The 26,510-nt window shown below is 55.5% G+C and overlaps 6 protein-coding genes across 6 annotated transcripts; 4 read left to right on the forward strand and 2 right to left on the reverse strand.

The window, feature by feature from the left end:
* Nucleotides 1–169: 169 nt before the first annotated feature.
* On the forward strand, nt 170–4,330 carry VOLCADRAFT_104839 (uncharacterized protein; the record flags this gene model as incomplete). The annotated part of the gene is made up of 6 exons (XM_002950678.1): nt 170–418; nt 732–805; nt 1,092–1,575; nt 2,034–2,314; nt 3,074–3,176; nt 4,295–4,330. Exons 1-6 carry the CDS (start codon nt 185–187, stop codon nt 4,328–4,330), a joined length of 1,212 nt encoding a protein of 403 aa, XP_002950724.1. The 5' UTR covers nt 170–184.
* A 2,221-nt stretch (nt 4,331–6,551) lies between these two features.
* On the forward strand, nt 6,552–10,069 carry VOLCADRAFT_91200 (TPR repeat domain, kinesin-like protein; the record flags this gene model as incomplete). Its single annotated transcript, XM_002950679.1, has 4 exons — nt 6,552–6,599; nt 7,547–9,372; nt 9,688–9,826; nt 9,863–10,069. The coding sequence occupies 4 exons, from the start codon at nt 6,552–6,554 to the stop codon at nt 10,067–10,069; spliced, it is 2,220 nt and encodes a 739-aa protein (XP_002950725.1).
* A 1,291-nt stretch (nt 10,070–11,360) lies between these two features.
* On the reverse strand, nt 11,361–13,140 carry VOLCADRAFT_104840 (uncharacterized protein; the record flags this gene model as incomplete). The annotated part of the gene is made up of 3 exons (XM_002950785.1): nt 11,361–12,474; nt 12,718–12,874; nt 12,939–13,140. 3 exons carry the CDS (start codon nt 13,138–13,140, stop codon nt 11,361–11,363), a joined length of 1,473 nt encoding a protein of 490 aa, XP_002950831.1.
* Nucleotides 13,141–14,291: 1,151 nt separating this feature from the next.
* VOLCADRAFT_91202 (uncharacterized protein) lies at nt 14,292–14,909 on the forward strand (the record flags this gene model as incomplete). The annotated part of the gene is made up of 1 exon (XM_002950680.1): nt 14,292–14,909. The coding sequence occupies one exon, from the start codon at nt 14,292–14,294 to the stop codon at nt 14,907–14,909; it is 618 nt and encodes a 205-aa protein (XP_002950726.1).
* Nucleotides 14,910–17,000: 2,091 nt separating this feature from the next.
* Nucleotides 17,001–21,020, forward strand: VOLCADRAFT_104841 (uncharacterized protein; the record flags this gene model as incomplete). The annotated part of the gene is made up of 8 exons (XM_002950681.1): nt 17,001–17,365; nt 17,695–17,924; nt 18,136–18,407; nt 19,005–19,073; nt 19,399–19,624; nt 20,048–20,161; nt 20,356–20,514; nt 20,744–21,020. Coding segments are annotated over 8 exons (1,710 nt in total), but the record flags the coding sequence as incomplete, so codon positions are not given.
* A 2,379-nt stretch (nt 21,021–23,399) lies between these two features.
* On the reverse strand, nt 23,400–23,744 carry VOLCADRAFT_47693 (kinesin-like protein with TPR domain; the record flags this gene model as incomplete). The annotated part of the gene is made up of 1 exon (XM_002950786.1): nt 23,400–23,744. A coding segment is annotated over one exon (345 nt), but the record flags the coding sequence as incomplete, so codon positions are not given.
* Between the last annotated feature and the right edge of the window lie 2,766 nt (nt 23,745–26,510).

A 26,510-nucleotide genomic window follows, 5' to 3' on the forward strand; every position in this document is an offset into this window, starting at 1 on the left:
ATCAAGACATGGTTAATTATCTAGATGTACGCTTAGCTGTTTTTTTTCCGAAGCTCACTGGCTAAGTGAGTACGACGGGGTACGGACCTCCTACACAAAAAGACCTACTACGTATACAAAGCAGAGCGGTTACGCTCAGCGCTGTATATTCTAAATTCCAGAGCATAAACCAACCCCGAGTAACATGTCGTCATCCATGATGGTGTGCGGTCGGCAGCAGCGCCTTAGCATGCCGCGAGGGCTAGGGTCGGCTCTTCCTGGCAGTCGGTTGTGTCGATCTCGCTTGATCATTGTCGCCAGTGCTGCAAAGGACCCCAACGCTCCTATTCAGAGCAACCCACTCGGCGCTCTGTCCTCCCAAGCTGGAACAGTTACACCGCTTCCGCGCAGTGAAGAAGCCAGGAAGTACTTCCGAACGGTCAGTGAGCCTCCGCGCACTTATTGTAATATTATCTTACTGGGACATCTCCTGTGGTAGTAATTGTGCGGATTCTCCAGTAATGAAACGCTTACTGTTCGCGATGTACCTTATCGGGGAACGGGCTGCGGATGTCGGTGCAATGATTTGAACAGGGACTTGGGGAATGTCTTCGGTATCCTAAAAGATATACTTGCAGTGCAGTAAATGAATCTTGCGGGGGAAAACGTACGTCGGTCTGTCGTCCAGAGCACGTTCGCTGGCTGATGTAGTTGGTTTGACGACGTCCTTCTTCCTTCCTTCCAACCCTCAGGTCTATGACTTTCCACAATGGCAGACTCATCGGAGCCAGTTCCGTTTGATGAAGCGACTGTTCACCATCCCACAGTAAGTGGATGTGCAGGACCAACTCCACACAAGACTGTGATGTCACCTGCCGCAGTTCCGAATCTGAACTTCTCTTGGTTGGTTGGTTGGTTGTTCGAAGGACGAGCTGCCACCTATCTATTGGTACCTTCCTTATCGGCACCTCAGCGTGAACCCTAGTCCCCCACCCAATCTGAACCCCAGCACTCTTCCCCCTCCCGGCCCCCCCTCCATTTTTCACCCTTCTGCACCCCTTTTGACCTTCCCCTGCTATACCCCCCTCCCCCCAATGGCAATGACAACGCAGGTCCCACGTCATCCAAAACGCACTGCCCTCCATCCTCTGGGTGGGCATCGTGTCATCAGCCCTCGCCGCCTACATGACCGCCCACGACCAGCATATCTTGCCGGAAGGCTTCCCGTCCCTCTCCCCTAACGCCTCCTGCAGCGCATTCATCTCCAACACCAGCGTGGCGCTGTCGCTGCTGCTGGTCTTCCGCACGAACTCCAGCTACGGCCGCTGGGATGAAGCGCGCAAGATGTGGGGCGGTCTGCTCAACCGCAGCCGCGACATCATGCGTCAGGGCGCGACTTGCTTCCCGGACGATCAAGTGGAGGCGAAGAAGGCCCTGGCGCGCTGGGTCGTGGCTTTTGCGCGGGCGCTGCGGATTCATTTCCAGCCGGAGGTGTCGATTGAGAGCGAGTTGAAGAACATCTTGACGCCAGCTGAACTGGAGATGTTGGCGAAGAGTCAGCACCGGCCTGTGCGTGCCATTCATGCCATCAGCCAGGTCGGTCGGTGGGTCGGTCGGTGGGTCGGTCGGTGGTCGGTGGGTGGGTGTCTTGAATAGTGAGTGTGGCGATGTGGAGGGGAGGGTAAGGGAGGTTGTAGGAGGTCAGGGGGACGGCGGTCGCAGTGGTTCTTTGTGTTTTAGGGTGTGTGTGTGTTTTAAGGGTTTTAGACTGGTTCCCAAGGTCGAGGGGCTAGCGCGCACCCCCCAGTCCTCCTCCTCCGCCGCCGCCGCCGCCGCCGTCTCCTCCTGGCTTGTGATGGCCCCTGTGTGCATTCCTCCGTCAGTGTCTTGACATCCTGGATTTTCCCTTCTCTGCCGCCTCCACTTACTCTTACCTCGTCCCCCGCCTCCACTTACTCCTACCTCGCCCCCCGCCTCCACTTACTCCTACCTCTTCCCCCGCCTCCACTTACTCCTACCTCGCCCCCCGCCTCCTCCTACCTCCCCAACAACAGATCATCCAGTCGGTGCCCATGAGCTCCATCCACCAAATGCAAATGAGCAACAACCTCACATTCTTCCACGACGTGCTGGGGGGCTGCGAGCGGCTGCTGCGCGCGCCCATTCCAGTGTCGTACACCCGCCACACGGCACGCTTCTTGTTCATGTGGCTGACGCTGCTGCCGTTCGCGCTGTACGGGCAGTGCGGGCTGGGTGTCGTGCCTGTGTGCACGGGCATCGCGGCTGTGCTGTGCGGTATTGAGGAGATCGGCGTGCAGTGCGAAGAGCCCTTCGGGTAGGTGATGGTGTGTGTGTTTTGGTGGTGGTGGTGGTGGTGATGGTGTGCGTGATGGTGTTTGGTGTGTGATGATCGGGCTGGGGAAGGGGGGGAGGACGCGAAGGGGACAGGGAGAGCTGGGGACAGGGGGTGAAGTGATGTGATGTGAAGTGATGTGATGTGATGTGTGGGTAGCGGGGTGGTGTATGGTATCCGTTGGTCCTTAGTTTGCTAGGGTTCTACGTTTTATATTTTTCAGCTTTCTGACCCTGTGAGCTGTGAGGGGCTCTGGTTGACCCCAGCCTTAGACCTTAGCTCCCCCTCCCCGTCGATGCACTACGCATGTCGTGTACTGCTACAGCTGCTGTTGTGTGTTGTGTTGTTAATGTTGGTTCACTACTAGTAGTAGTAAGAGCGTGCATCGTCTGAGAGGCAGACTATTTTCTGCGAATGTTTTTTTTCCCAAAGGTTATTGTTATTATTTCAACCTCTCGTTCCACCACCAGGTTTCGGTGATGGAAAAGAGCGGTGAAAAAAGTCAAGGAATTGGGCTTGGAAATACGTTATGCTTTTATGCTCTTCAGCAAACGATATGCTGATTATTTCACGCGGCGAAGAAAAGAGAAAACGACTCGACGGATGACCTTCTTGCTGGCGGCATGTGAGCCGCCCCTCCCTCCCCCCACTTCCAATTGTGCATTCCTCCCGCCCCCCCCCTCCCACATACACACAAACACCCCCCTACACTCGCACCCCTTTCCGTACTCTGCCGTACAGTATCCTGCCTCTGGAAGTTATTTGCAACCGTATCCAAGCTGACGTCATGGCCACGTTGAAGGATGATGCGGACACGAAGACCGTGTTGGCCGAGGCTGGGCTGGTGAGCCTCCTGCCGGTCACCTCAGCTAATGGCAACTCGCAATACGCGTCGGCTGCCGTTGCTGCCGGGAACGGTGCTAACGGTAACGGTAATGGCAACGGCAACGGCAACGGTGCAACCAACGGCGCCTCCAACGGTAATGGCGTCGTTGTGGCGGCTCCAGCCACCATGACTGTCCAGATTTCACCGCGGTGAATGAGTCGCCTAAGGGTGCGTGTTGGGAAGGGGGTAGCGGACGTGTTTTTTTAGTCGTACGTTACCCGCCCAGCCCCTCCGGAATGGACACCACCGGGAGTTGGAAGGGGGCGAAATGTTCGTTACCTTACCGCTAGCTCGGAACATGTATTTTCATTATGATGCATTGCTGTACGGTAATGTTGCTGTACGGCAGTGATGTTATCCTGTCTGTGCGCTTATGCTGGGGACTTCCCGGGGGTGCCGAGACCCCTGTCGTACTGCGTTCTGCATGAATGCGGACGGGTAAAATAACCCACCCGTCTGTCTGTCTGTCTGTTTGGCATCCTGTCAGTTTCTGTTTGTCTGTCGGTAGGTCAGCCTGCCGGTTTGTTAGGCGCACGCAAACGTCCGTTTTGCGTTTGTTGTGCCCTGCGCTTCAACGGCGGGCGTCTGTCTGTATGTTTGCGCGTCTGTCTGTCTGTCTGTCTGTCTGCATGTATGTACGCACGTGTATGTGCGTGCTTTGGGGGTGTGCCGTCGGCACAGCGGTGTGTGTATGTGTATGTATGTGTATGTGCGACGACCTTGCGGTGGATTTAGTCTTGATGACGGTGACGGTGACGTCCATGACCACGACGGGGATGGTAGTGTACGGCACTACGAGAGATCAATTCCGAACGAGAAGACGGTGACGTGACCTGACACACACATACACACACACACAAACATCCCCCCCCCCACACACACGCACAAACGTACCTAAAAAAACGTTCAGCATGAGCACCAAGTACGGGTCGCCAGCGGTTGCACCGGTAGGCGGTTGCTGATGTGTTGCGTAGGTTGGTTAGGTGCGGGGCGAAAACACAGCCGGTGCTGCGGGGTGGCAGCGTTTTTTTGTTCTGTTCGCACAATCCCATTGCTGCATTGACCGCTCTCCCAAGGAGAGGCCACAGCCACAGCCACAACGGGGGGAGTAAAACGAGCGTCCACCACACCAGTACTACTGTGCTGTGTGCGGTGCGGTGGGGCGCTGTGGGGTGCTGTGCGGGGGACTAAAACAGCGTCTAAACCAGTACTGTCTGTGCGGTGCGGTGCGGTGGTGAGCTGTGTGTGTGGGGGGGTAGGTGGTGAGTTTCTTTTGTGAAGCCAGTTGTCAAAGAGGGTCATCAGAGGCAGGTGGTCGTCAGGTAAACAACAGTCTCACGCTGCGCGAAGGAGCTGCCGTGCGCGAGCTTATTACGTAAGTCGGCATATGTGTGATATGATATGTGATGTGATATGTGATGTGATGTGTACGGCATGGGTTGATGCATGAACTGAGGAGATGATTTATTTCCTTTGTGGAGGAGCTTTTTTTTCACACGGGGGATGAGTCGCGGGTTGGGGGGGGCCCGGGGTTGTGTGTGTGTGTATGTGTATGTGTATGTGTATGTGTGTGGTGTGGTGTGTTTAGCCCCTCTTGTATGCACGCGCGCGCGAGAGAGAGCGCTTTACTATCTTATCATGTCTTCCCGCGCTGTTTGTACGAACGTGTTTTGTACGGCAACGTGCTCGTACAGCAACATTTTTGGGGGTAAATGGTACACATACATGGCGCGGCACCTCCTGCACCAGAACCTGCCCCCCCCCCCCCGCGCTGCGGCCGCCGTGTTTTGGTTCAGAGCTGACGCGTGAATGTTCGTTATCATCACAACCAATTTTGCTGCGTTTATGCACACGCTGTCTGCTGCTGTGCGCCCGTCGGTCTGTCCGCGCCTACCCTACTAAAGGGGTAAATACCCCTACTTTAGCCCTGCGGAGCTGATTGGTGCATGAGATGCTACTACTTGCAAACCCCTGGCATCGCCTGCTGTTGATTGATCCGGGCATCGCTGCTGCCGCGGCGCGTCTCGCTTTCTGTCTGTCTGTCTGTCTGTCCGTCCGTCCGTCCGTCTGTCACAAGCTAGGTGGTGATGAATGTGCTGCCGGCGAGTGGACCGGAATATATTCACATGCGACTTATGCCGTACCATGCACGGTCGGGAGAAGAGGGGGGGTAAAAAAGTTCGCAGCCAGTGTAGCCGGCGTGCGTGGACGCCGTACTACTGCATGTCGTACTTCAGGCAGGCAGGCAGGCAGGCAAGTATCTGTGTATCATACGGGGGAGGAGCTCTCAGCTGTTGCCGCCAAGCGCAATTTTGAAATTTGCATTTTGGATCTGGATCTGGGATGAAGGTCGGAATTTTGTCGATTTGGGTTTTGCGTTGGATCGCGTCGCGAGGTTTTGTTGATGTGCTTGGGGGTAGTCCAGACTAGAAGAAAAGCAACTCCATGAAAACTAATGGACCGATGAGGATGCAACACGTTCTATGTGTCTGTCTGTCTGTGTGTGTGGGTCTGGTTGAGGTGCTCTGGGGTCACACTGCCCGGTAATTTAACTTCCCGGGGAATCGGGGCTTTGGTTGGAAGTTGTCGAGTTGTCGTACAGCTAGTGGGAGTGGTGGTGGTGGTGGTGTTGCAAGTGGTGAAGATAGACTGAGGGCTGCTGCGGATGCGTGCTGTGTACGGTAATGAATGTCGTACATGACTCTTGGGATTTCCTATAGGGCTGTCAACGTTATCTGGGGTTTGCAGTCTTGGGTTTGGGATAGAACGTAGGAGTTGTACGGTCTCGTATAGTCATGTCCTATGTTGTTTGGCTGTAATCCGATGGTCCCGTAGAGACCGGACGCGAGAAGAACACTACCGGGGGGGAGAGACGAACTGTAGGTCATGTCGTACTATATCATGTGGCGTTTTTTTTGTTTCTTTGATAGGCAAGAGAAGCGTCGCGCGCGGGATTATGTATGTGGGTTGATTCAAATCGGTGCATCATAGCCAACGGATGGCGGTTGGCTTGATTGACGGGATGGGGATTAGGTGGACGAGAGGCGATATATATAAATCGAAAAATACAATTTCACGAAAATAAATTCACCCAAACCGTTGTCAGGGTCCGGCTACGTGGCTATGACTCGGAATGTAATCCACATGTTCACAAAGCACCATGAAATGTAAAATTATAATTTTGTAAAAGAAATAAGCAGATAGGATATCTTGTCGACAATATATTTCCGTAGCCTGTACTACCGGTACGACAGATATTGTATTGGCCAATAAACCCAAAAAAATGCTGCAGGTGTGTACAAATTACACACGGAACACTAGATAGCGTCTATCATGAAGCTAATCCTGGACGTGGTGACAAGTGAACAGGTTTACAGCCTAGTAAGTGATAGCGGGTGATAGGTAATGGAGTCTTCAGCGACATGTATCGCATAAGAGCAGCCCCGCCCCACGAACATGCGCCCCAGAAGCAAAGCGCACAAAAACGCCCAACGACATGTCCTCTGTTCTCTAGACGAGACGCACTGCATCGCACTGCACTGCCGCCTCAAGCTTCGTGAAGCTTTAGTGAATCCCAAGGGCTTATCACGACCTGGAGCCTGCTGATTATGATGACTGAGTGCACTGCGGGATGCTGGGTTGGATACGCTGGGTGAGCTACAGCGGCATGAAAACGCACAGCGCGTCACGAGTATTTATGGGGGTAACAACTCCGGGCAAGTGCAGCAGCTATATAATTTCCGCCCATATCCGAGAATCCTTACAGGGCCAAAGGTGAGGGGCGTAAGGCCGGCTGGCACTGATGTCCCAGTCCCAATCTCAAGTGTGTACGGCGTTGTTTGCATCCTCGCTCATGGTTTCGCCTGCGTTAGCTGGGCGCACGTATCCACACGCTCTGCTATCGCGTGGAACTGGTAACGTAACCTGCCAGCGTACGCCACACTTAGCACGAGCCCTACTTTACCATTAGCTTGATATAAGCGAGGGCTGCCCTTGCTCCAAGTTTCGGGCTTCCTGTTTCAGTGCAAGGTAAATCAAAACGTTACCTCACGTTATTTTGGATAGGAAATACAACAGGTTATTCATTCACTCCGACGAGTTCTAGGCATCCATTTGTGCCGAGTGAAGCTGACTGGAAACCTGCAACGCCTTCCAAATAGCTTCAGCGAAAATCTGCAACAGGTATGTATGTGTTGTTTACATCGGGAAAGGATGAAACGCTGACTTTGGAAACATGGCATGTCCCGGTCGTACTTCAAAGCTTACTACGAGCGCAAAGGAAGCAATTTGTACAAAACGTAGAACATAACATATGACTTCCTGAATAGGTCCTCATGGAGGAAGCAGCCGAATCCAGCGCCGCGCCGTGCCAGCTGCCGACTCTCGACACGACGTACGAACAGTACGGCGGTCGTGATCCCGAAGCGAAAGAGCTGGCGCAGTGGATGCAGAAGCCGGACATCCGGGCAGCTGCTGTTGTGGCGAGCGGCGGCATGGGCAAGACCTGTCTGGCGGTCGACGTGGCGTGGCGGCTGTGGCGCTGCAAGCAGTGCTCCGCGGGTGTCCTGTACGTGGACTGCCGAGGGGCGTTCTCTCGCGACGCGATGGTGATGCGCCTGCGTGCGGCTGCCGGGCTGAGTGGCGAGCAGGGCGGCGTGGAGGGACTGCTGACGGCTCTGGGCAAGATGTGCTCCGCCGACCGCCTGGGGGGGTCGCTGCTGGTGGTTGTGGACAACGCGGAGGATCCGGCGGCGGCGGACGGCGGTACGGCACTGGCGGAGGTGCTGACTCAGCTGCTGCTGGCGAGCGCCAAGATCCAGTTGCTCGTCACATCACGTGTGGACGTTGCCGTACACAATATGCCGCCGCCACACACTCACCGTATTGCACCGCTCGCCCCGGCGGTGGCGGCTGGGCTGGTGCAGCAACTGGCTAAGGGTGTGCTGACGGGCGAGGAGTCCCGGACCGTGGCGGAGGCGTGTGGCTGCGTGCCGCTGGCGTTACGATTGGTTTCGGAGGCCTTGGTGGCGGGGGCCCTCCCGCTGGAGGACGTGCAAGAGGCAGTGGCAACCCGGCAAGACAGTACGGCACCAGCAGCGGACAGTGGGGGTGGCAGTACGGCAGACCGGCAGCAGAAGCAGGACATGACGGTTATGTTCGTTGAGATGGTGCTACGGTCCTTGCCTGCAGCGATGAAAGAAATTGCGATGCAAATATCGGCATTCACAGGTGTGCTGACAGCGGCGTCGACGGCTGTGGTGATGGGGGTGGTCGGCTCCTCCGAACACGAAGTTCGCGCCCAGCTGGCCAGTCTTCATCGCCTCAGTGTCGTACTGCAGCACGGCGACGATAGCTTCCTGATGCATACCCACGTCCGCGACGTAGCTCGCAAGCTGCTAGCGGAGGAAGCTCCGCCGGCATTGCGTACGGCAGTACGGGAGCGCTTCGCCCATTACGCCGCCGGCCTTCTTTCCCGCTGGCAGCGCCTTCACGAGTCCAAGGCGCTCAAGCTGATGGCTGCGGAGGTGGCTGCTCACTGGTCGGATGTGGAGCAGTTCTTGGCGGATGTTGCCGGGGAGGCGGCGGGAGGGAACAGGCCGCTGCTGGGCGCCGCCGCCCCGCCACTGCCCCTCAGCCCCCAGCTTCTGAAAGACACGGCCCTGCTCAGCACCCTCGGCAACAGCGACTCCCTTTACGCCATCGGCAACGCCTGGATGAGCGCGCAGTATCTGACGCTGACGCAGAAGCTCGTGGAGGTGACAGGGCAGCCAGCGCCTAGCCAGGAGGGTGACGCGGCAGCCGGGGAGCGGGAGCAGCGGCTATCGCACGCTGCAGCGCTGTTGGTTCGTTGCGAGGCGCTCATGTACACGGGCGAGTACGAGGAATCGGAGGGGCTGGCGGCGAGGGCAGTTGAGCTGTACGAGCAACTGCTGGGTCGCGACAGTGTGGGGTGCGCTGCGGCTCTGCACCTTCGTGCCAGCTGCCTGCAAGGGCAGGGCCGAGGTACGGATGCCGTACCGCTGTACCGCGAGTCGTTGGCGGTACGGCAGGAGGCGCTGGGCCCCACGCACCGCCACACAACCGCCACCATCACGCACCTGGCGATGCAGCTTTCCATGGAGGGGGCGCACTCGGAGGCGGAGGGGCTGTACAGGTGCGGTGTCTGTGTGTATGTGTGTATGTCTGTGTGTATGTCTGTGTGTATGTCTGTGTGTATGTCTGTGTGTATGTCTGTGTGTATGTCTGTGTGTATATCTGTGTGTGTTGGGACGGGGGAATGTAAAGTGGGGCCCCAAAGTGTGTTCATGTTGTTGATTCCTGGTTTCTGTGTACAGCCCCTGTGCCTATCTCCTGCTACTGCTATTGCGACTGCTACTGCTGCTGCTGCCGCCCCTGCTTGTGGTCTTTTACTGCTGTCCATTGACACCGACGGCCCCCTACCCCGGCCCCTGCCCCTGCTCCTAAACAGGCAAGTCCTCGAGGCGCATCAACGCAACCTGGGCTCCTCCCACAACCTGACCGCCCAGGCCCTCTCCAACCTGGCGGGCTGTCTGCACGAGCTCGGCAAGCTGGCGGAGGCGGAGGCCATGTACCGCAAGGCCCTGAACGTGTACGGCGATACGGTGGGCCCGCGGCACCGCCAGGTGGCGTTCACGCTGGTGGGCTTGGCGGCGGTTGTACGGGAGGGCGGCGACCTAGAGGCCGCTGAGGAGCTGTACCGGCAGGCCCTGGACGTGTGTCGTACGGCGCTGGGTTCCCGTCACCCGCACTCCCAAATGACGCTGGTTGCGCTGCGGGAGCTGCTGACGGAGCGGGGCAAGGACCAGGAGGCGGAGGCGCTGGAGCTGTAGCATGCATGCATGAATGCGTGTGAAGGTGGAGAGAACTGCCGTTTTGGGGGGTGCTGTGAGAGGAGGAGAAGGAGGTGATGCTGCATGAGTGAGCTGGGGCAGAGGGTTGCAAAGATGGGAGATGGGGGGCAGGTACTGGTCAGGCGGGATGGGGAATAGGGGTGACGACGTCAGGATGGGATGTGGGGCCCAAGGGATTGGGGATTAGGCATGCTACACTACTTTTGGGATGGGGATTGCTGTCGGGGGTGAGGATGGGGATGGGATCCCTGTCTGAGGGATGGGGATTGCAACCTTGACCAAGGAGGGGATTGGGAACCCTGGTCAAGGATGGGGATGGGACCCTGGTCGACAGGATGGGGATTGCAGGCTTTCGCAAGTTTAGGATGAGCTCGCTGCCATAGGATTGAGAACACAGTTGGAGGATTAGGATTGGGTGTTCTGCTGTAAAATGAGGCTGCAGGTGCAGAATTGGGAATACTGACAGGACTGCAAAACAGGCCAAGGATGGATGGTTTAGTTGTCAATAGTTGCTTACATGGTGTGCTGTCACTTGTGGTGCATCTTACAGCGTCTGGTGAAAGTGTTAAAGTGGTGGTCAAAGCCAGTACCAAACATGCACGTTGTCGTGGTCGATTTTGCTCGCACTTCAACTCATGGGTCAGTCAGCAATATGGTAAACCAAACACCGAGAGATATCTTCACAAAGCAAGGCACCCCTGCCCAACAGCACCATAATCAGCTGTCCAGGATAGCCCATGTCCATGTTCACCAGCACCACAACGGGCCTCCCATCCCCCACTTGACACACATGAGCACATCTCACCAAAAGCGGCCCCTGCAAGCTGCACCACTGCTGTCTGCCAAAAGCATGGAACTTCCTTGTGTTTGAGTGTTTGGTTTGCTATGGGACGCGACTTATAAGCAGAACTTCCTTGTGTTTGAGTATGGTTTGCTATGGGACGCGACTTGCAAGCAGAGGTCAAACAATTGAATGCATGACAGCCTGGTGAGATGGCTGATGTTGGTGCATAGCGTCCCATAGCAAACCAAACTCAAACACAAGGAAGTTCTGCTTATAAGTCGCGTCCCACAGCAAACCAAACTCAAACACAAGGAAGTTCTATGAGTTGCCAGCACTGAATCTAGGCTGGGGAGTCTAACAACAGAGTCGTCCATGCATTTCTTGCTTCACACCAAATGCCAGCGCTGGCACTCATTGCAAACAACAACAACAACAAATAGGGCTTTACTAATTTAATTCATGCAGGGTTACTGCCCTCCTCGCCCCCTACCGTGGGAGGACAGGCCTGACATGTGGCCACGAGTTCATGCCTGGCACGCTCCCAATGCGACTAAACAAGGTGGCAAACCTTTCAACGGCAGGGCCCATATAGACAATGACACTGCCGTGTGGATTCTGCGCACGGGCTCCCCATTGAAGCTCATCACTAGTGCCCACCTGCCGGACGAACGAAAGGTGCTCCCGGAGAAAGCACACTGGCCAGTTCAGCACATCATTGAACCAGCTGTAGCCAATACCTGCCTTCAATATTAATAGCACCACGGCCTGCCTCACATTCCCCGCCTGATACTCCCGCATGCATCTTCCAAAAAATAGCCCTTGGAGGCTCTGCCCTCTCCGTACACCAAAAGCAGGGTTTCCTCGCCATGCACTGCCCTCTGCCAGTCCATCCGTCGCCTCATCGTAAAAGGAAGTGGCCCGGACCCGCGTGTTTGCAGCGGCACAAGAACACGGGTCAAGATCAATGCAGCCTGGTGTGAACAGCTCACGCACCAGGTCCAAGATGAAATCTGGTGTGTACCATTCACATGTATCACTTTGCATGAACACACGCAGGCCGCCATATTGCAGCGACAGTGCATCCTCATGCCTCGTATCACCATCTGCAGCCATGCCTGTGGCATCAGATGGTGTGGCTACAACAGCTGAACCCGCTAAGACATCATCAGCCAGAGACCCCTTGACCTCCCTCAGACATTCACGTACTAGTCGGCCACTGACACGTGCACTTTCCAGTCCACCAGCCCGTCCTAGTGCCAGCACCCATGCCTTCAGCTGGACATCAGGATGACAGCCCACAAATGGCCGCACCTGCATCTGATTGCTTGGGCGGGCTACACCTGCTGGGAGGTTTCGTATGACACGTGCCGCTGCAATCAGGTTCCTGGCCTGGTGCAAGCCAAACCCAAGCACTGCCAAAGATCTCCTTATGTATGCTTTAAAACTGGCATGCCCCGCGAAGCTGTACAGCTTCCCCTCGGCGATATCTAACAGTGCTAGACTTGCCTCTGCAAAAAAACCCAGAGCAGCCATGGGCACACGTCGCTCAGCAGAAGCCAAGGCGTTGCCTTCTCCTGTACCAGCTCTGCCCAAGGAAGCCCTGCAACCCGCAGTGCAAGACAGCCAGCATCCCCTTTTCATTACATCCCAGAGTGGTATCATGCCAAGGGGATGATTGCGTGCACATGACAGCATTCTTGGCATGTTAGGTGCGCACTGTCAACTCAAAACGATCACGAGCTGCTGGGGGCGGCCATGCATGATGGCCTTTGAGCAAGTCGTTTTGCAGAAGCAACAAGTGATAATCTTGTGCTTCTTATGGCACTTGGGGCAGCACACCCACCGTTCAGGAACCCCATCTTTGCAAACAGAGTGTGCACCCGGCTCCTTCTCTTCCTCCTCCTCCATGCCCTCAGACTCTGAGTCGATGGCCACCTCATTGCCGTCCCCTGTGCCGTGCCCACTGCTGACAGCCCTGCAATGGCCATGTCGGCTTGCAGCTGGGGTGCCGTGGTATTAGGCCGTTCAGCTGCAGCTGCAGCACGTGGCTGAAGTGGTTCTTACCGCCAGCCACGATCTTCACTGACGCCAAGTCCACCAAGCCTTCTTCAGTCAATGCTTCGGCGATGGCGGCATCGGTCAACTGCCCGATGGGGTCCATCCCAAGCGTTTCCACGAGGACTTCGGCCAGGTCCTTGGCGAAGCCAAACTCCGCCAATTTTGCCAGCTTTTGACGCTTCTGCAGAAGGTTAACACCATTGGGCATAGAACAGGCATGGAACGCGACTTGGTGTAAATGTGAGAAGAGTGCACTATTGGTGCACCCGGCCAGTTCTTCAGTCAGACGCAGTCCAACCCCGTTCTTATCTTGTCCGGCCCATGCACATCCACACCATCGGGTGCCATTCTGGAAGAGATAACAAACGGTCGTCGGGCTGTTACTAGCTTGCGCTTAACAAGGCGGGCGTCTTCCAAGACGAAGTTTGGGACACTTTGAATAAGACCCAAACGCCAGTGTGTAATCTGCAGACCCTACTTGTAACAAAGCTCTTGGCGCAGCTGATAGCGCTCATGGTTGGCCTCCGCCGACTGGGTGCGCATGGTATTCCGTGGGCTCGCCATGTAAGTCAGATAGGAAATGTTTCTAAAGTTAGAATGTGTTTGCGGAAGCGATGGAGTGCTTGACTCCGAGGTCGTTTGACCGGATGGTCTAAGATACCAGATTTGTAACAAAGCTCGGCAGTTGGCGAAGCGGTTACGAAGAGAATTACCCAACGATAAAAGGTGGTATTGATAAATACCGTGTGGTATTGGAAAGATTATTAATAGTTCTTGGATGTACCGTTGGTACGATGACCGTTGGCCCGGTGAGCCGAGGGCCGCCTTAGCGGCGTTACACTACTGGGGGTTAACATGCTGGCCGCATCATGCCGTACCGCATTCCCAAGCCAGTATGCACAATTCTGAGAAAGTTTGCAGTCTTCATTGTTTTGTTGTGGCACAAGTCCACGTAACTCTGCACATGCGACAAAATGTCTTAGTGCATAGGAGCAATTCTTGCGCAGAAGTCCAAGTCGACTCAAAAGCATTCCAATTGGAATGCTGGCTTAATGTAATGTTATCAGGTTGTTTGTCGTAGCGCTTTGGCGCACACAACGTGGAATGTTGGCGCCGGACTGTGCAGCTGAACTCCTGTGCTATGGGTAGGGTTGTGCCGACCATTAGAAATATAATTCTAACGTAGAATAATTCTAATGAGAAATCACCCTATAAATGAGAAGGGCCTGCTTCTGGGATTAGAATGAGAAAGCTGTATGACAGCCTGGATCCTGCATTAGAATCGCCAGAAATAGAGGCTTGTGCATTATAATACTCGCATATTAGTACCTTACCTATAGATCTTACTCCGGGTCAGCTATGGCAGATCAAGCGGACAAGCCTGACACAAAGCAACCTGACCATCAGCCCGACAACATTGAAGTTTGCAAGTATGGTGACAAGAATTTAGACGCCCCTGCCTACGCTAATGTTCTCAAAGAAGCTAAGGCAAAGCAGCGCGCGTCGTGGTGGGTTCGTTTCAACGTCCTGCTGACAACTGGCGCTGTGTGGCTCCAATGCGTCCGCTGCAACAAGATCCTTAGCGCTAAGAATCCGTCACAAGTTTGCTCTCAGCACGTCAGAGCATGCTATAAGAAGCTGATGGAGGCGGCTGCAGGAGGCTCCAGAATGCCTCCCTCGCCCAGCCCGCAGCCTGGGCCTTCCACCACCCCCTCCGCCGCTCCCCCTGCTGCTCCCTCCAACGATCCGTCCGCCGGCCTGTCCGCTGGCCCCTCCGCTCCTCCCGGCCCCTTTGCCGGCCCCGCCGCCGACCCCTCCACCGCCACCCCTTCCACTCCCCTCGATGCCTCTGTCAAGAAGCGCCCTCGCACCGACGGTTCAGACGTTCGCAGCTTCTACCCCTCTTCTGTTGCCATCGCTCGGTTCCTCTGGAATCTTGCTCTTTTTTCCTTCAAGTGCAACATAGCTCTCTCATAGCCTCCGTTCGGGCCTGAGGGCCGTTGCGTACCCCTGAGTACTTGGGACTCTCGTTCTATTGAGATTCCTGACGCAGATTGTTGGGTTTGAATTTAGCGTACTGGTGTCTGTATCCGTCTGGCAACTGGCTGGAAGTAACAACACTTGGCAAGGTTGGCTTCGCATTCTAAGGGGGGTATATATTGTTGTTGTTGTTACATGGTCGTGGGTGCGTTCCCCGTACCTGCAAACCACCCTAGTACGAGCCGAGGGCTCAAGGGCTGCCAAATCGCCTATAAGCACCATCCTACCTCGCACTTCCAACGAAACAAGTAATGAAGTATACTAACGACCAAAGGGAACGATAGAGTTGCGGTGAGACCATATACGTTCCAGCATTCTTGCCAGGCGTCCAGGTTCCCACTTCATAGCGTCCTTCATATGTTCGAAGCGTGGAAAGCCCATATCAGATCTGATTCCGTCGTAAACCGGACAGTCCAGCAAATGGCCAAGAGGTACACCCATCTGGGTTACGACCCCCGCCATCGACTTTCGGCATAAAAAAATTGGAAACGCCATGAGCCGCCATGCCCACAAATTTTCAGTTAATTCTTCGTGCTGGGTGAAAAGATAGCAAAGTAATTCTCATTCTCATATTCTAATTTACTTCTAATTAGAATTGATATGAGAAGGATTTTTGGGCGGGGCCCCAGCGCGAAGCGCCCAGGGGGGTCCCGACCTGTAGGATTGCCCATGTCCGTGTGTGTGTGTGTGTGTGTGTGTGTGTGTGTGTGTGTGTGTGTGTGTGTGTGTGTGTGTGTGTGTGTGTGTGTGTGTGTGTGTGTGTGTCTGTAACGGACCAAACATAATATCTCGCCCGGCTGAAACGCGTTATAGGTACTATACAGCATTCTCTATTGCAAGGTATCTCGCATGTAGCCAACAAAAATCGTATGAGCACAAACAAGTTTGGCTGCCTCAATTGACCGAGGCCAAAGTCACATCAACGCCTCTCGCGCTAAATTTCATCCCGAAAGGTACCGCGTATCGCGTATTTGAATTCTTAGATGACGGCGTATGATAGCTCGAACTCCCGGGCCTTGAGTGTGTAACGGACCATACATAATATTTCACCCGGCTGAAACGCGTTATCGGTACTATACAGCATTCTCTATTGCAAGGTATCTCGCATGTAGCTAACAAAGACCGTATGAGCACAAACAAGTTTAGCTGCCTCCATTCACCGACCTCAAAAGTCACATCAACGCCTCTCGGGCTACATTTAATCTCAAAAGGTACCGCGTATCTCATAATTGAATTCTGAGATGACAGCGTATGATAATTTGAACACCCAGCTTGTGTTACCATTTGCCCGCACGGGCATTCCGAATTGCCACCGGCAGGCCGACAAATTTGCTTACATTTCTCTATGAAATACGCAAGCTGCTCATTTGTACATTTACTTTAGCCAATGCTCGGGGCCTCCGGAGACTTGCGGTGTGCCCCGATGAAGCCCGCGGCTGTGGGGCGGATTGCTGAGGCCGCTGGCTCTTCGGGGATAAACATCACAGACAGAACCGAACTTCACCCAGCTTGCGTTACCAATTTGCCCGCATGGGCATTCCGACTTGCCGTCTGCCGCACTGTCCATGCGGCATGCACCCGGGATGGATGCGATTCGCGTGGAGCCCGCAGGCGGTGCTGACGATTCCGCCGGTGCAAGCTTAGCTCCCACACCATCAGTACTGCTGCAACAAAGCACATCTCCCACCGCGTTGACACTACCCATCAATTGTCACACGTGCCGCGCTAGCTACCGGCCTGTACGGATGCAGGGGGGGCCCGCCCTTTTTCCGGCTTCAAGGAAGCCGACACCCGACTTGTCCTTCTAAGGTTAAGAACAACGCTATAGCTATGGGTGAACCAATGGTGCACCCATTCCTTCGTCATCATCAGCACGTTCCCAGCCATGGACATTTTGACAGAACACCCTTGTATGTTCTGCCATTCTAACCACAGCATTAAAATTTGTTGTTGTGGCCATCCATCGAACATAACAATCCTTCCTCCGTTAGGACGCGCTATTTGCACTAGCAGCCAATGTGCAAATAGATGCGTAGACCTCTGTGCTGCGAGTTCTTCCTCGGTCGAGATCCGCTTCAACGAGCGTTTGTCGCTTCAGTCTGCTTCGGAACGAACACAGCCGGGCTCTCCCCGGGCGATCGGGGCAGCCCTTGGGTCACTCAATTACATCACAGGTCAAACCACCGACGGCGATCGGACGGTGTCTTTCCTGGAAGCCTCGACAGCTCGCAGCTCCTTCATCAGAGACTTGCTGCTCTGTCCCGGTGTCCGAGGTCGGTCCTGCGTATGGACACCTTTACGGCTGCGCACCGCAAGGTGTCCTTCACTCCTCAGATATCGCAGATGCCTGTCGTGGAGACGCCTGCTTGCATAGTCAATGTGGTGAACTTGAGGTACGGAGGGGAGGGGAGGGGAGGGGAGGGGAGGGGAGTGCCTTGGCTGCGGTTCCATCAGGCACACAAGGCCTAATGTGTCCATAAGGTCTGAGAGGTTAACGGTGCACGCCCAACACAGGATATGGTGGCACGGGGGGCCAAGCTTCCTGCTTTTGTGGGTGAGCAACACTGCCTTCGTGCGGTGCTGTGCTCTGTGGCTGCCAGGCCAGTTGGGAAGCCGTGCCCTGCGTGCGCTGAGCTGTTAAAGCATGATGTGCACCAGCTTAAGCGCAGGGGCACGCGTGCAGCATTCCGCTATGAGAAAGCCGCACGGAACATTATTCCAGCATCCAGCGACATGTGAGCATCTGGGAGCTCGGCCACTTGGAGCTTGTTGCACATCTTGAAGCCACGCTATCGGAGCTGGAAGTGTGCCAAAGTCAAAATGTCAAGCTCACGCGCGACATGGACCAGCTTACCGTGAAGATGCTCGGCTGTGAGGATGAGCTGCGAGAGCAAGCCAAACAGGGGGGGGGGCAGGAGCTGACTGCTCTTCTTGAGAAGGCTTACACGACAGGTGAGACGGATGGGGACGGACTAGAAAATGGATGGGGAACCGTGTGTTTAAGAAAACACTGCATTAGAGTCCTCAAATGCTTTGTGTCCTCGATGTTACTAAGGGTTTAGGGGTTTTGCATCAATGGTGCAAGTTAGGTCCTAGATGTTGCTGCCCGTGTCACTCTAATCCTGCCCATGTGATAATCGGACTTGGTGGCGCCTGGTGGTAGGTGCGGCTCACGACTTCAAGTTGGAGTTGGCTCAGCACTCGAGCAGCTCCTGCTGGGCATTGCAAAGAGCATCCACACAGCACGGCGGCGCTTCAGCTCAACGGAGGTGCGGAGGTAGAATTCTACACCACGCTACTGAACCTTGGCGGTCCGCTGGTGTGTTCAAATTCGTGTCAGACAACCTGAATGGACCCTGTCTGCGCACGGTTCGAGGAGCACGCGCCAGCTCAGCCTACTTCCGACTTGACTCGGTCCATGAAAATGTACAGCAAGTAAGTGCTTGGAATGATATCTCTTAGTAACCTTACTGTGCAAGGTACAACTTCCACACAATTGCAGGGGTGTCCGTAAAAGCCTAGGGGGGGCCCATAGATGAAGAATCAGTATTGATGCAGGTTTGCAGAGGACAGGCGTTGTCCTCCCTCGTCCACTTCAGGGTGTTTCCGATTTGTAAGAGGAACCTGCGTGAGGGTTATACACAGGGGCTGGAGGTTTTCAGCAAGTACAACACCAGCAAGATACCTATCCTGATATGTGAGGATGCCAGTGCAGCCACGCCACGGCTTGACGTAGCACACCGTGACGGGAGATACTTTGTCTACCAGGGTGTCACCAAACGAAAAATGTAAACGTAAACGAAACGAAACGAGCGTCTCGTTCGTTGAGAGGCTGCTAAACGATGCCGTACTGAAACGCTAAACGATTGCTTACATTCGTTTGGGATGACCGGCGCTAAGCCTTTGACCATGGACATCCTTGTTGACCCGCTCGCCTCGCCTCAAACACGCACGCCAGTTTGCAACTATGCTTCATGCTGTTATCACGGATACGTAATATCTCTTGCACTTGCCGGAACCTCGCTCCGACAGGCCGAGGATGTGTCCCCGAATCCTAATTGCGCTCCCAAAGAACTTATGATGGCACATAATACACTCCAGGTGCTTATTGGCTTTGCTTGCGTCCAAGACCTTCACATACTCGAACTCCGGTCCCAAATAACGCTGATTGCTGGGCCCAGCCCCCGACATGGATACTGCCTAACGCCCTCAGACACCACTGGAAATGATAGAGCTATGTGTAAAAACATCAAAACCATCAAGATATTAACGGTTAGCGTACGTTTCCGTACCATCGTTTAGAGGGTCGTTTAGGGGTCGTTTTGACGAAAATCCGTTCGTTTACGTTTTAAACGCGTTTAAACGACCGGCTATGTTCGTTTGGTGACACCCTGTTGTCTACGGCATGTGTGGTGGTGTGGTGGAGGTCAAGTCGGTTGAGCAGCTGCAGGATGAGCTGCTGAAGCGTGGGCTCGCCAAGTCACTTTACGTGCATGTTATGGTTCCCACGGCGCCCCACGCGGGCTTCTTGCCTGCTCTGTGCACGGCATCTGACAACACCGATGGCTCAGTTGAGCTTTTGCGGAAAATGATGGAGGTGGACGAGGCTTTGCATGGAGCTGGTGGTGTGGCCATGGGCCATTGTGGCGACGGTGCGGCAGCATACAGGTAAAGGGTGTGGCAATCATGCAAAGGGCATACGATCATCCACCACACTTCAAGAAACAGGCTTTGTGGGCTTTTGTGGTGTGCAAGCTTAGGTTCTTGATGGGCCGTTAATGGAGTGCCGCATGTTGCTTAGCTCACGTGTCAACGGTCGGTTCTGGACTACTTCGGAGGAGTTCAGGGACGCCCTGAGCATGCTGACCGGTGCAGACCAAGACCACTTATCCGATGGCGACTGTGTCGCGGTCTTGGAGGCCGACAGGGGACGCACCGTTGTCCACATGCGGGGTTTGTGGAGCGGTTATTGGCACCACAGGGCCACAACAAGGCCAAGCAGGCGCTCCGGCGCATCCGCCGGTTGGATATCAATGACCCGAATGGACGTGTGTGCCTGCGGCTACTCTCTGCAGCAGACAAGGGTACGCTGGCGGGCAAGGTGCTTTGGTGTCATGGGGTTTGCAGCCTGCGTTGGGCTCCATCTAACAATGTTGATTGCCTGCGGTATATTGGCGATTTGCAGCAAGGTGATCCTCTGCCTTGCTAACCTGCCCCAGATTCACGGTCACGGGTTTACTTACAACGGCTTGTATGAAGATAATAAACCCCTCAGAATGAAGGACATTTCGTAGGAGAGATGCTTGCCACGTTCTGTCACAAGCCATGGCGATTTCATGTTCTGTTCCATCTTTTGCCGTTCCTCTTCTGGTCCACCATGCAGACGAGAACGGGCGGTTGAAGTGCCTGATGCCTCACGCCCTTACACATTCAGCCAATGCGCTATGGGAGACCAACAACATCGTGCCGTCGGTATACATGCTGCCAGGGCGAGATGACCCCTCTGGGGGACAGTACATCATGCATGAGGATGATAAGGTATGCTGAAGTATACAGCATATCGCTTCACATAAGTAAGGTGCCGTATATTGCACGCTTTCTCCTGGGCCTCTCCTGGATTTGTTTTGCTCATAAAGAGGACGGGTCAAGGTGCCTGTTGGGTGTCTTGGGTGCAATAGCTGCAGTGCACCATCATGACAGTGAGGCATACTCGGCCTTGGACATACTTGGCTTTGTTTGTATTCCCCCTACACACTCGCCCACCTGCGCAGCCCTGCGGGACTACTGCGAGACACACAAGTTCGTTTTGGACGAGAAGGGTGCTGGTTGGAGAGGGAACCGGGCTGTGCAGGCTCCGATTCAGGCGTCCTTGGCACCGGGGGGGCTCATGTCCACACCTAAACCAGGGCAGCCTCGCCAACGCAAGCTCGAGTTGCGTGTTGACTCTGCTGCCCGTGGAGATGTTGCCGCGGCGCTGGGTCAGCAGACTAAGTCTGGTCGCAAAGTACAGCCTACCCTACCAGGAGGGCACTTGGTGAGGATTGAAACCCTCTCACCTGGGACCAACTCTGCAGAGTCACCCGCAGAGTTGGTCCCAGGGGAAAGTTTAATTCCTGTCCAAGTGCCCTCCTGGTAGGCTGTACTTTGCGACCAGACTTACTCTTCTGACCGCCTACTGTGACAAACTCTGCTTGCGACTCTGCAACATAGACTGGGCAGAGAGGGGTACCTGTTGTACGTACGAATACGAATGGTCTGTTTAATGCATGATCACATCAATTTTGCTATCGTGCATGATTAAGGCCCAGCATGCGTTTGACCATACTGTAAGGGTACACGTGTCCCAATTTGGTTCTTGGTGCCTCCTGCTGGTACTTGGTTCTTGGCAAGCCAAGTAACACTGTCTCTGCAGTGCGTGTGAGCAAGTTTGCACACACTGACCATACTAACATATGCGTCTGGTGGAATATGGGTGGTGGCCTACTGTTGGGGACGGCCCAGAAACTCGCTATAGAGCTGTAATTTGAGAGGTTAAGCTTAGCTGCCGTACAGTGGTGTGGAAGTGCCGTATTGAAGTGCCGCACAGTGTTGTGCATCTGTGCAACCCTCCTGCGAACTTTTACGGGTGTCCTATGTGTAATGTAATGTACAGGAGTCCATTTTTCATACTTCATGGCCAGCCCAGCCTGGCTAAGAGTTACACCCGACTCAAACAGGATGAGACACAATACAGGATTAAGTTAACAGCGACTGTGTGTACGTGAGGATTAGTTTTGCAGCTGGCATCTCAGGATGAGGATTGTGACACCAGCTCAGGGGATAGGGATGGGACCCTGGCTGACAGCTTTCGGTTGTGGACACAGCTGGGGATGGGGATGGCCGTGGTCGAAGGGATTGGGAAGGGACCCTGGCTGGCAGGATGAGGATTGGGGGAACACAGCTGCAGGATGGGATTGGAAACCCTGGCCGTAGGATTGGGGATGGGACCCTGGCTGGCAGGATGGGAAACCTGTCTCAAGGGATGGGATTAACACCGGCCCTTAAGATGGGAGATGGGAGTCGGTCACCCCAGCCAGGATGGGAGGATGGCTGACCACTACCACCCCCCGGGATTGGGGGATTAGATCGTTTTTGCAACCCTCTGGCTGGGGAAATATAGGAATGACAGGAAACTTGCATCGTGACTCTCGTTCATAAGTACATGAGTTCGTTAGCGGTTGGGTATTAACCATTTATTATGCATTGTGGTTTTCTATTAAGTCTTATAATGCAGGGTAAAAATTATTGGAAAAGTATCTAGTCTGGTGGCGCCTTTGAGTATATGAAGGCTCCGGGTTCGATTCCTGGTCAAGACCCCGACAGTATTCGGGAAGACCAGAATTACTAATGCTGTTGAGGTGAGATGAGGTCTAGTTGCTGGACTAAGTTTCGCATGCTGAGATGGTGGTGATGGCTGATCTGTCTCTACAGACGTTGGGTGACTGGATGAGGAGGGGTCTAGTTGGCAGGACCCAAACCGCCGTCGGGAATCAATTTACAGTGTATATAGTCCATGGCCTCTCGGCTTTGACGGAATCCCCCCCACTCGTGCTGCACTTGTAACTTGTAATATGATCTGGCATTTATATTGTGCAGGATAACGACCATGCGTTTATTACGTTGTTAGTTTGTTATTTTGGCTTGATGGCTGAAAGAAAATGTTACACCACCTCAACGGCAATGAAAGCTGGTGCCAAACAGAAAGCTGGTTCAGGCACTACTGGTGGAGCATGCAGCAATGCCCCCGTGAGATCCCGGGATCGAGACCTGTCAAGGTCGAAATCCTTCCGAAGGTGGAAGGTATTGCGTCCCTAGTTGATGGACAGTGGAGACCTGGGATAAAGTTAACTTCCGAGATGACCAGGAATGGAGTTGGGCCGCTGTCGACCCGGCAGATTCCATTGGATGCTGGTGGTGGGTGCGGAATCTGAGCGATCCACTGAGAAGTTGACGAGGGTAACTAGACGAGGGTGCCCCGAAATACCGGGGAAGGCAGGGTTTCGCAGGGTAGCGGCCACGGGTGAAGATATAACCCCCTGTTCCTCACATCAGAAAAAAACATACTTCGTAATAGCTGGAGGCGAGCTCTCTGTCATGGAAAAGCGTGGGATGCCGTACTGAAGGTCGTACAAGGCCAGCAGGAGAGCTGCAGGGCGGGGTGCCGTTCGAGTGTTACAGTACCACTAAGTCTGCCGCCTCAGCGCTCGAGAACAGGAAATGCGGAGGGGTCGTGTTTTAATGAAGGGAAGATAAAGAGGGAAAGCAACCACCTGCACGCTGCACCACGCAGCATCACCTCCTCATCATCATCTCACAGCACCCCCCAAAAAGGCAGTTCTCTCCACCTTCACACGCATTCATGCATGCATGCTACAGCTCCAGAGCCTCCGCTTCCTGGTCCTTGCCCCGCTCCGTCAGCAGCTCCCGCAGCGCAACCAGCGTCATTTGGGAGTGCGGGTGACGGGGACCCAGCGCCGTACGACACACGTCCAGGGCCTGCCGGTACAGCTCCTCAGCGGCCTCTAGGTCGCCGCCCTCCCGTACAACCGCCGCCAAGCCCACCAGCGTGAACGCCACCTGGCGGTGCCGCGGGCCCACCGTATCGCCGTACACGTTCAGGGCCTTGCGGTACATGGCCTCCGCCTCCGCCAGCTTGCCGAGCTCATGCAGACAGCCCGCCAGGTTGGAGAGGGCCTGGGCGGTCAGGTTGTGGGAGGAGCCCAGGTTGCGTTGATGCGCCTCGAGGACTTGCCTGTTTAGGAGCAGGGGCAGGGGCAGGTGGTCGTCGGTGTCAATGGACAGCAGTAAAAAACCACAAGCAGGGGCGGCAGCAGCAGCAATAGCAGCCGCAATAGCAGTAGCAGGAGATAGGCACAGGGGCTGTACACAGAAACCAGGAATCAACAACATGAACACACTTTGGGGCCCCACTTTACATTCCCCCGTCCCAACACACACAGACAGACACACAGACACACAGACAGACACACAGACAGACACACAGACATACACACAGACATACACACAGACACCGCACCTGTACAGCCCCTCCGCCTCCGAGTGCGCCCCCTCCATCGAAAGCTGCATCGCCAGGTGCGTGATGGTGGCGGTTGTGTGGCGGTGCGTGGGGCCTAGCGCCTCCTGCCGTACCGCCAACGACTCGCGGTACAGCGGTACTGCATCCGTACCCCGGCCCTGCCCTTGCAGGCAGCTGGCACGAAGGTGCAGAGCCGCAGCGCACCCCACACTGTCGCGACCCAGCAATTGATCGTACAGCTCTACCGCCCTCGCCGCCAGCCCCTCCGATTCCTCGTACTCGCCCGTGTACATGAGCGCCTCGCAACGAACCAACAGCGCTGCAGCGTGCGATAGCCGCTGCTCCCGCTCCCCGGCTGCCGCGTCACCCTCCTGGCTAGGCGCTGGCTGCCCTGTCACCTCCACGAGCTTCTGCGTCAGCGTCAGATACTGCGCGCTCATCCAGGCGTTGCCGATGGCGTAAAGGAAGTCGCTGTTGCCGAGGGTGCTGAGCAGGGCCGTGTCTTTCAGAAGCTGGGGGCTGAGGGGCAGTGGCGGGGCGGCGGCGCCCAGCAGCGGCCTGTTCCCTCCCGCCGCCTCCCCGGCAACATCCGCCAAGAACTGCTCCACATCCGACCAGTGAGCAGCCACCTCCGCAGCCATCAGCTTGAGCGCCTTGGACTCGTGAAGGCGCTGCCAGCGGGAAAGAAGGCCGGCGGCGTAACGGGCGAAGCGCTCCCGTACTGCCGTACGCAATGCCGGAGGAGCTTCCTCCGCTAGCAGCTTGCGAGCTACGTCGCGGACGTGGGTATGCATCAGGAAGCTATCGTCGCCGTGCTGCAGTACGACACTGAGGCGATGAAGACTGGCCAGCTGGGCGCGGACCTCGTGCTCGGAGGAGCCGACCACCCCCATCACCACAGCCGTCGACGCCGCAGTCAGCACACCCTTAAAGGCCGACACCTGCATTACCACTTTTTTCATCGCTGCCGGCAAGGACCGCAGCACCATCTCAACGAACATAACCGTCATGTCCTGCTTCTGCTGCCGGTCTGCCGTACTGCCACCCGCACTGTCCGCTGCTGGTGCCGTACTGTCTTGCCGGGTTGCCACTGCCTCTTGCACGTCCTCCAGCGTGAGGCGCCCCGCCACCAAGGCCTCCGAAACCAATCGTAACGCCAGCGGCACGCAGCCACACGCCTCCGCCACGGTCCGGGACTCCTCGCCCGTCAGCACACCCTTGGCCAGTTGCTGCACCAGCCCAGCCGCCACCGCCGGGGCGAGCGGTGCAATACGGTGCGTGTGTGGCGGCGGCATGTTGTGTACGGCAACGTCCACACGTGATGTGACGAGCAACTGAATCTTTGCGCTCGCCAGAAGCAGCTGAGTCAGCACTTCCGCCAGTGCCGTACCGCCGTCCGCCGCCGCCGGATCCTCCGCGTTGTCCACAACCACCAGCAGCGACCCCCCCAGGCGGTCGGCGGAGCACATCTTGCCCAGAGCCGTCAGCAGTCCCTCCACGCCGCCCTGCTCGCCACTCAGCCCGGCAGCCGCACGCAGGCGCATCACCATCGCGTCGCGAGAGAACGCCCCTCGGCAGTCCACGTACAGGACACCCGCGGAGCACTGCTTGCAGCGCCACAGCCGCCACGCCACGTCGACCGCCAGACAGGTCTTGCCCATGCCGCCGCTCGCCACAACAGCAGCTACCCGGCTGTCCGGCTTCTGCATCCACTGCGCCAGCTCTTTCGCTTCGGGATCACGGCCGCCGTACTGTTCGTACGTCGTGTCGAGAGTCGGCAGCTGGCACGGCGCGGCGCTGGATTCGGCTGCTTCCTCCATGATGCTCTGTACGAAATGTACAAAATGTACGAAATGTACGAAATGTTGTACGAGAACATGTCAGGTGTACGGTACGGATACGACAAAAGCACGGGAGGTACGACAGCGACAGCCGCTTTCAGCCACAACCCATTGACAGCAACCATACAGACATCAAAAAGAACCGGGTAGAACGCCGCAGAAGCTAAGTCAACGAAGGCAGCTAAGACAATTAGCACAGGAAAACTCTCTCCTCCCCTCCACTCAGGAACATTAGACACAATACGTTCTTTTTGCGAAGGTTGTCACACACCATTTTGGGTTATTCATAACGCTTCACTATTTATTTCTTTTTTGCAATCGTGGACACCACAACTTAGGGTTTCCCTCCACACATGGGTTTTGAAATTTAACCAACCAACCAACCAACCAACCAATTAACCAACTCCGTAATCAACCAACCAACCAACCAACCAACCTTGATGCACGCCACGATGTCCGGTTTTTCCGGCACCCGTCGAAGCTCAAACACGGAGAGTGTGGATGGATCTTCGTAGTCCTCCACCTGACCCTTGAACATGGAATGTGCCGCAGCGCTGTTCAACAGGGTCGCAAGATCAGAGACCTGTACGGCAGGTACCGGCACGTCGGACAAACGTTCCG

The sequence above is a fragment of the Volvox carteri genome, assembly GCF_000143455.1.
Source record: "Volvox carteri f. nagariensis unplaced genomic scaffold VOLCAscaffold_20, whole genome shotgun sequence".
NCBI classification, from domain to species: Eukaryota; Viridiplantae; Chlorophyta; class Chlorophyceae; order Chlamydomonadales; family Volvocaceae; genus Volvox; species Volvox carteri.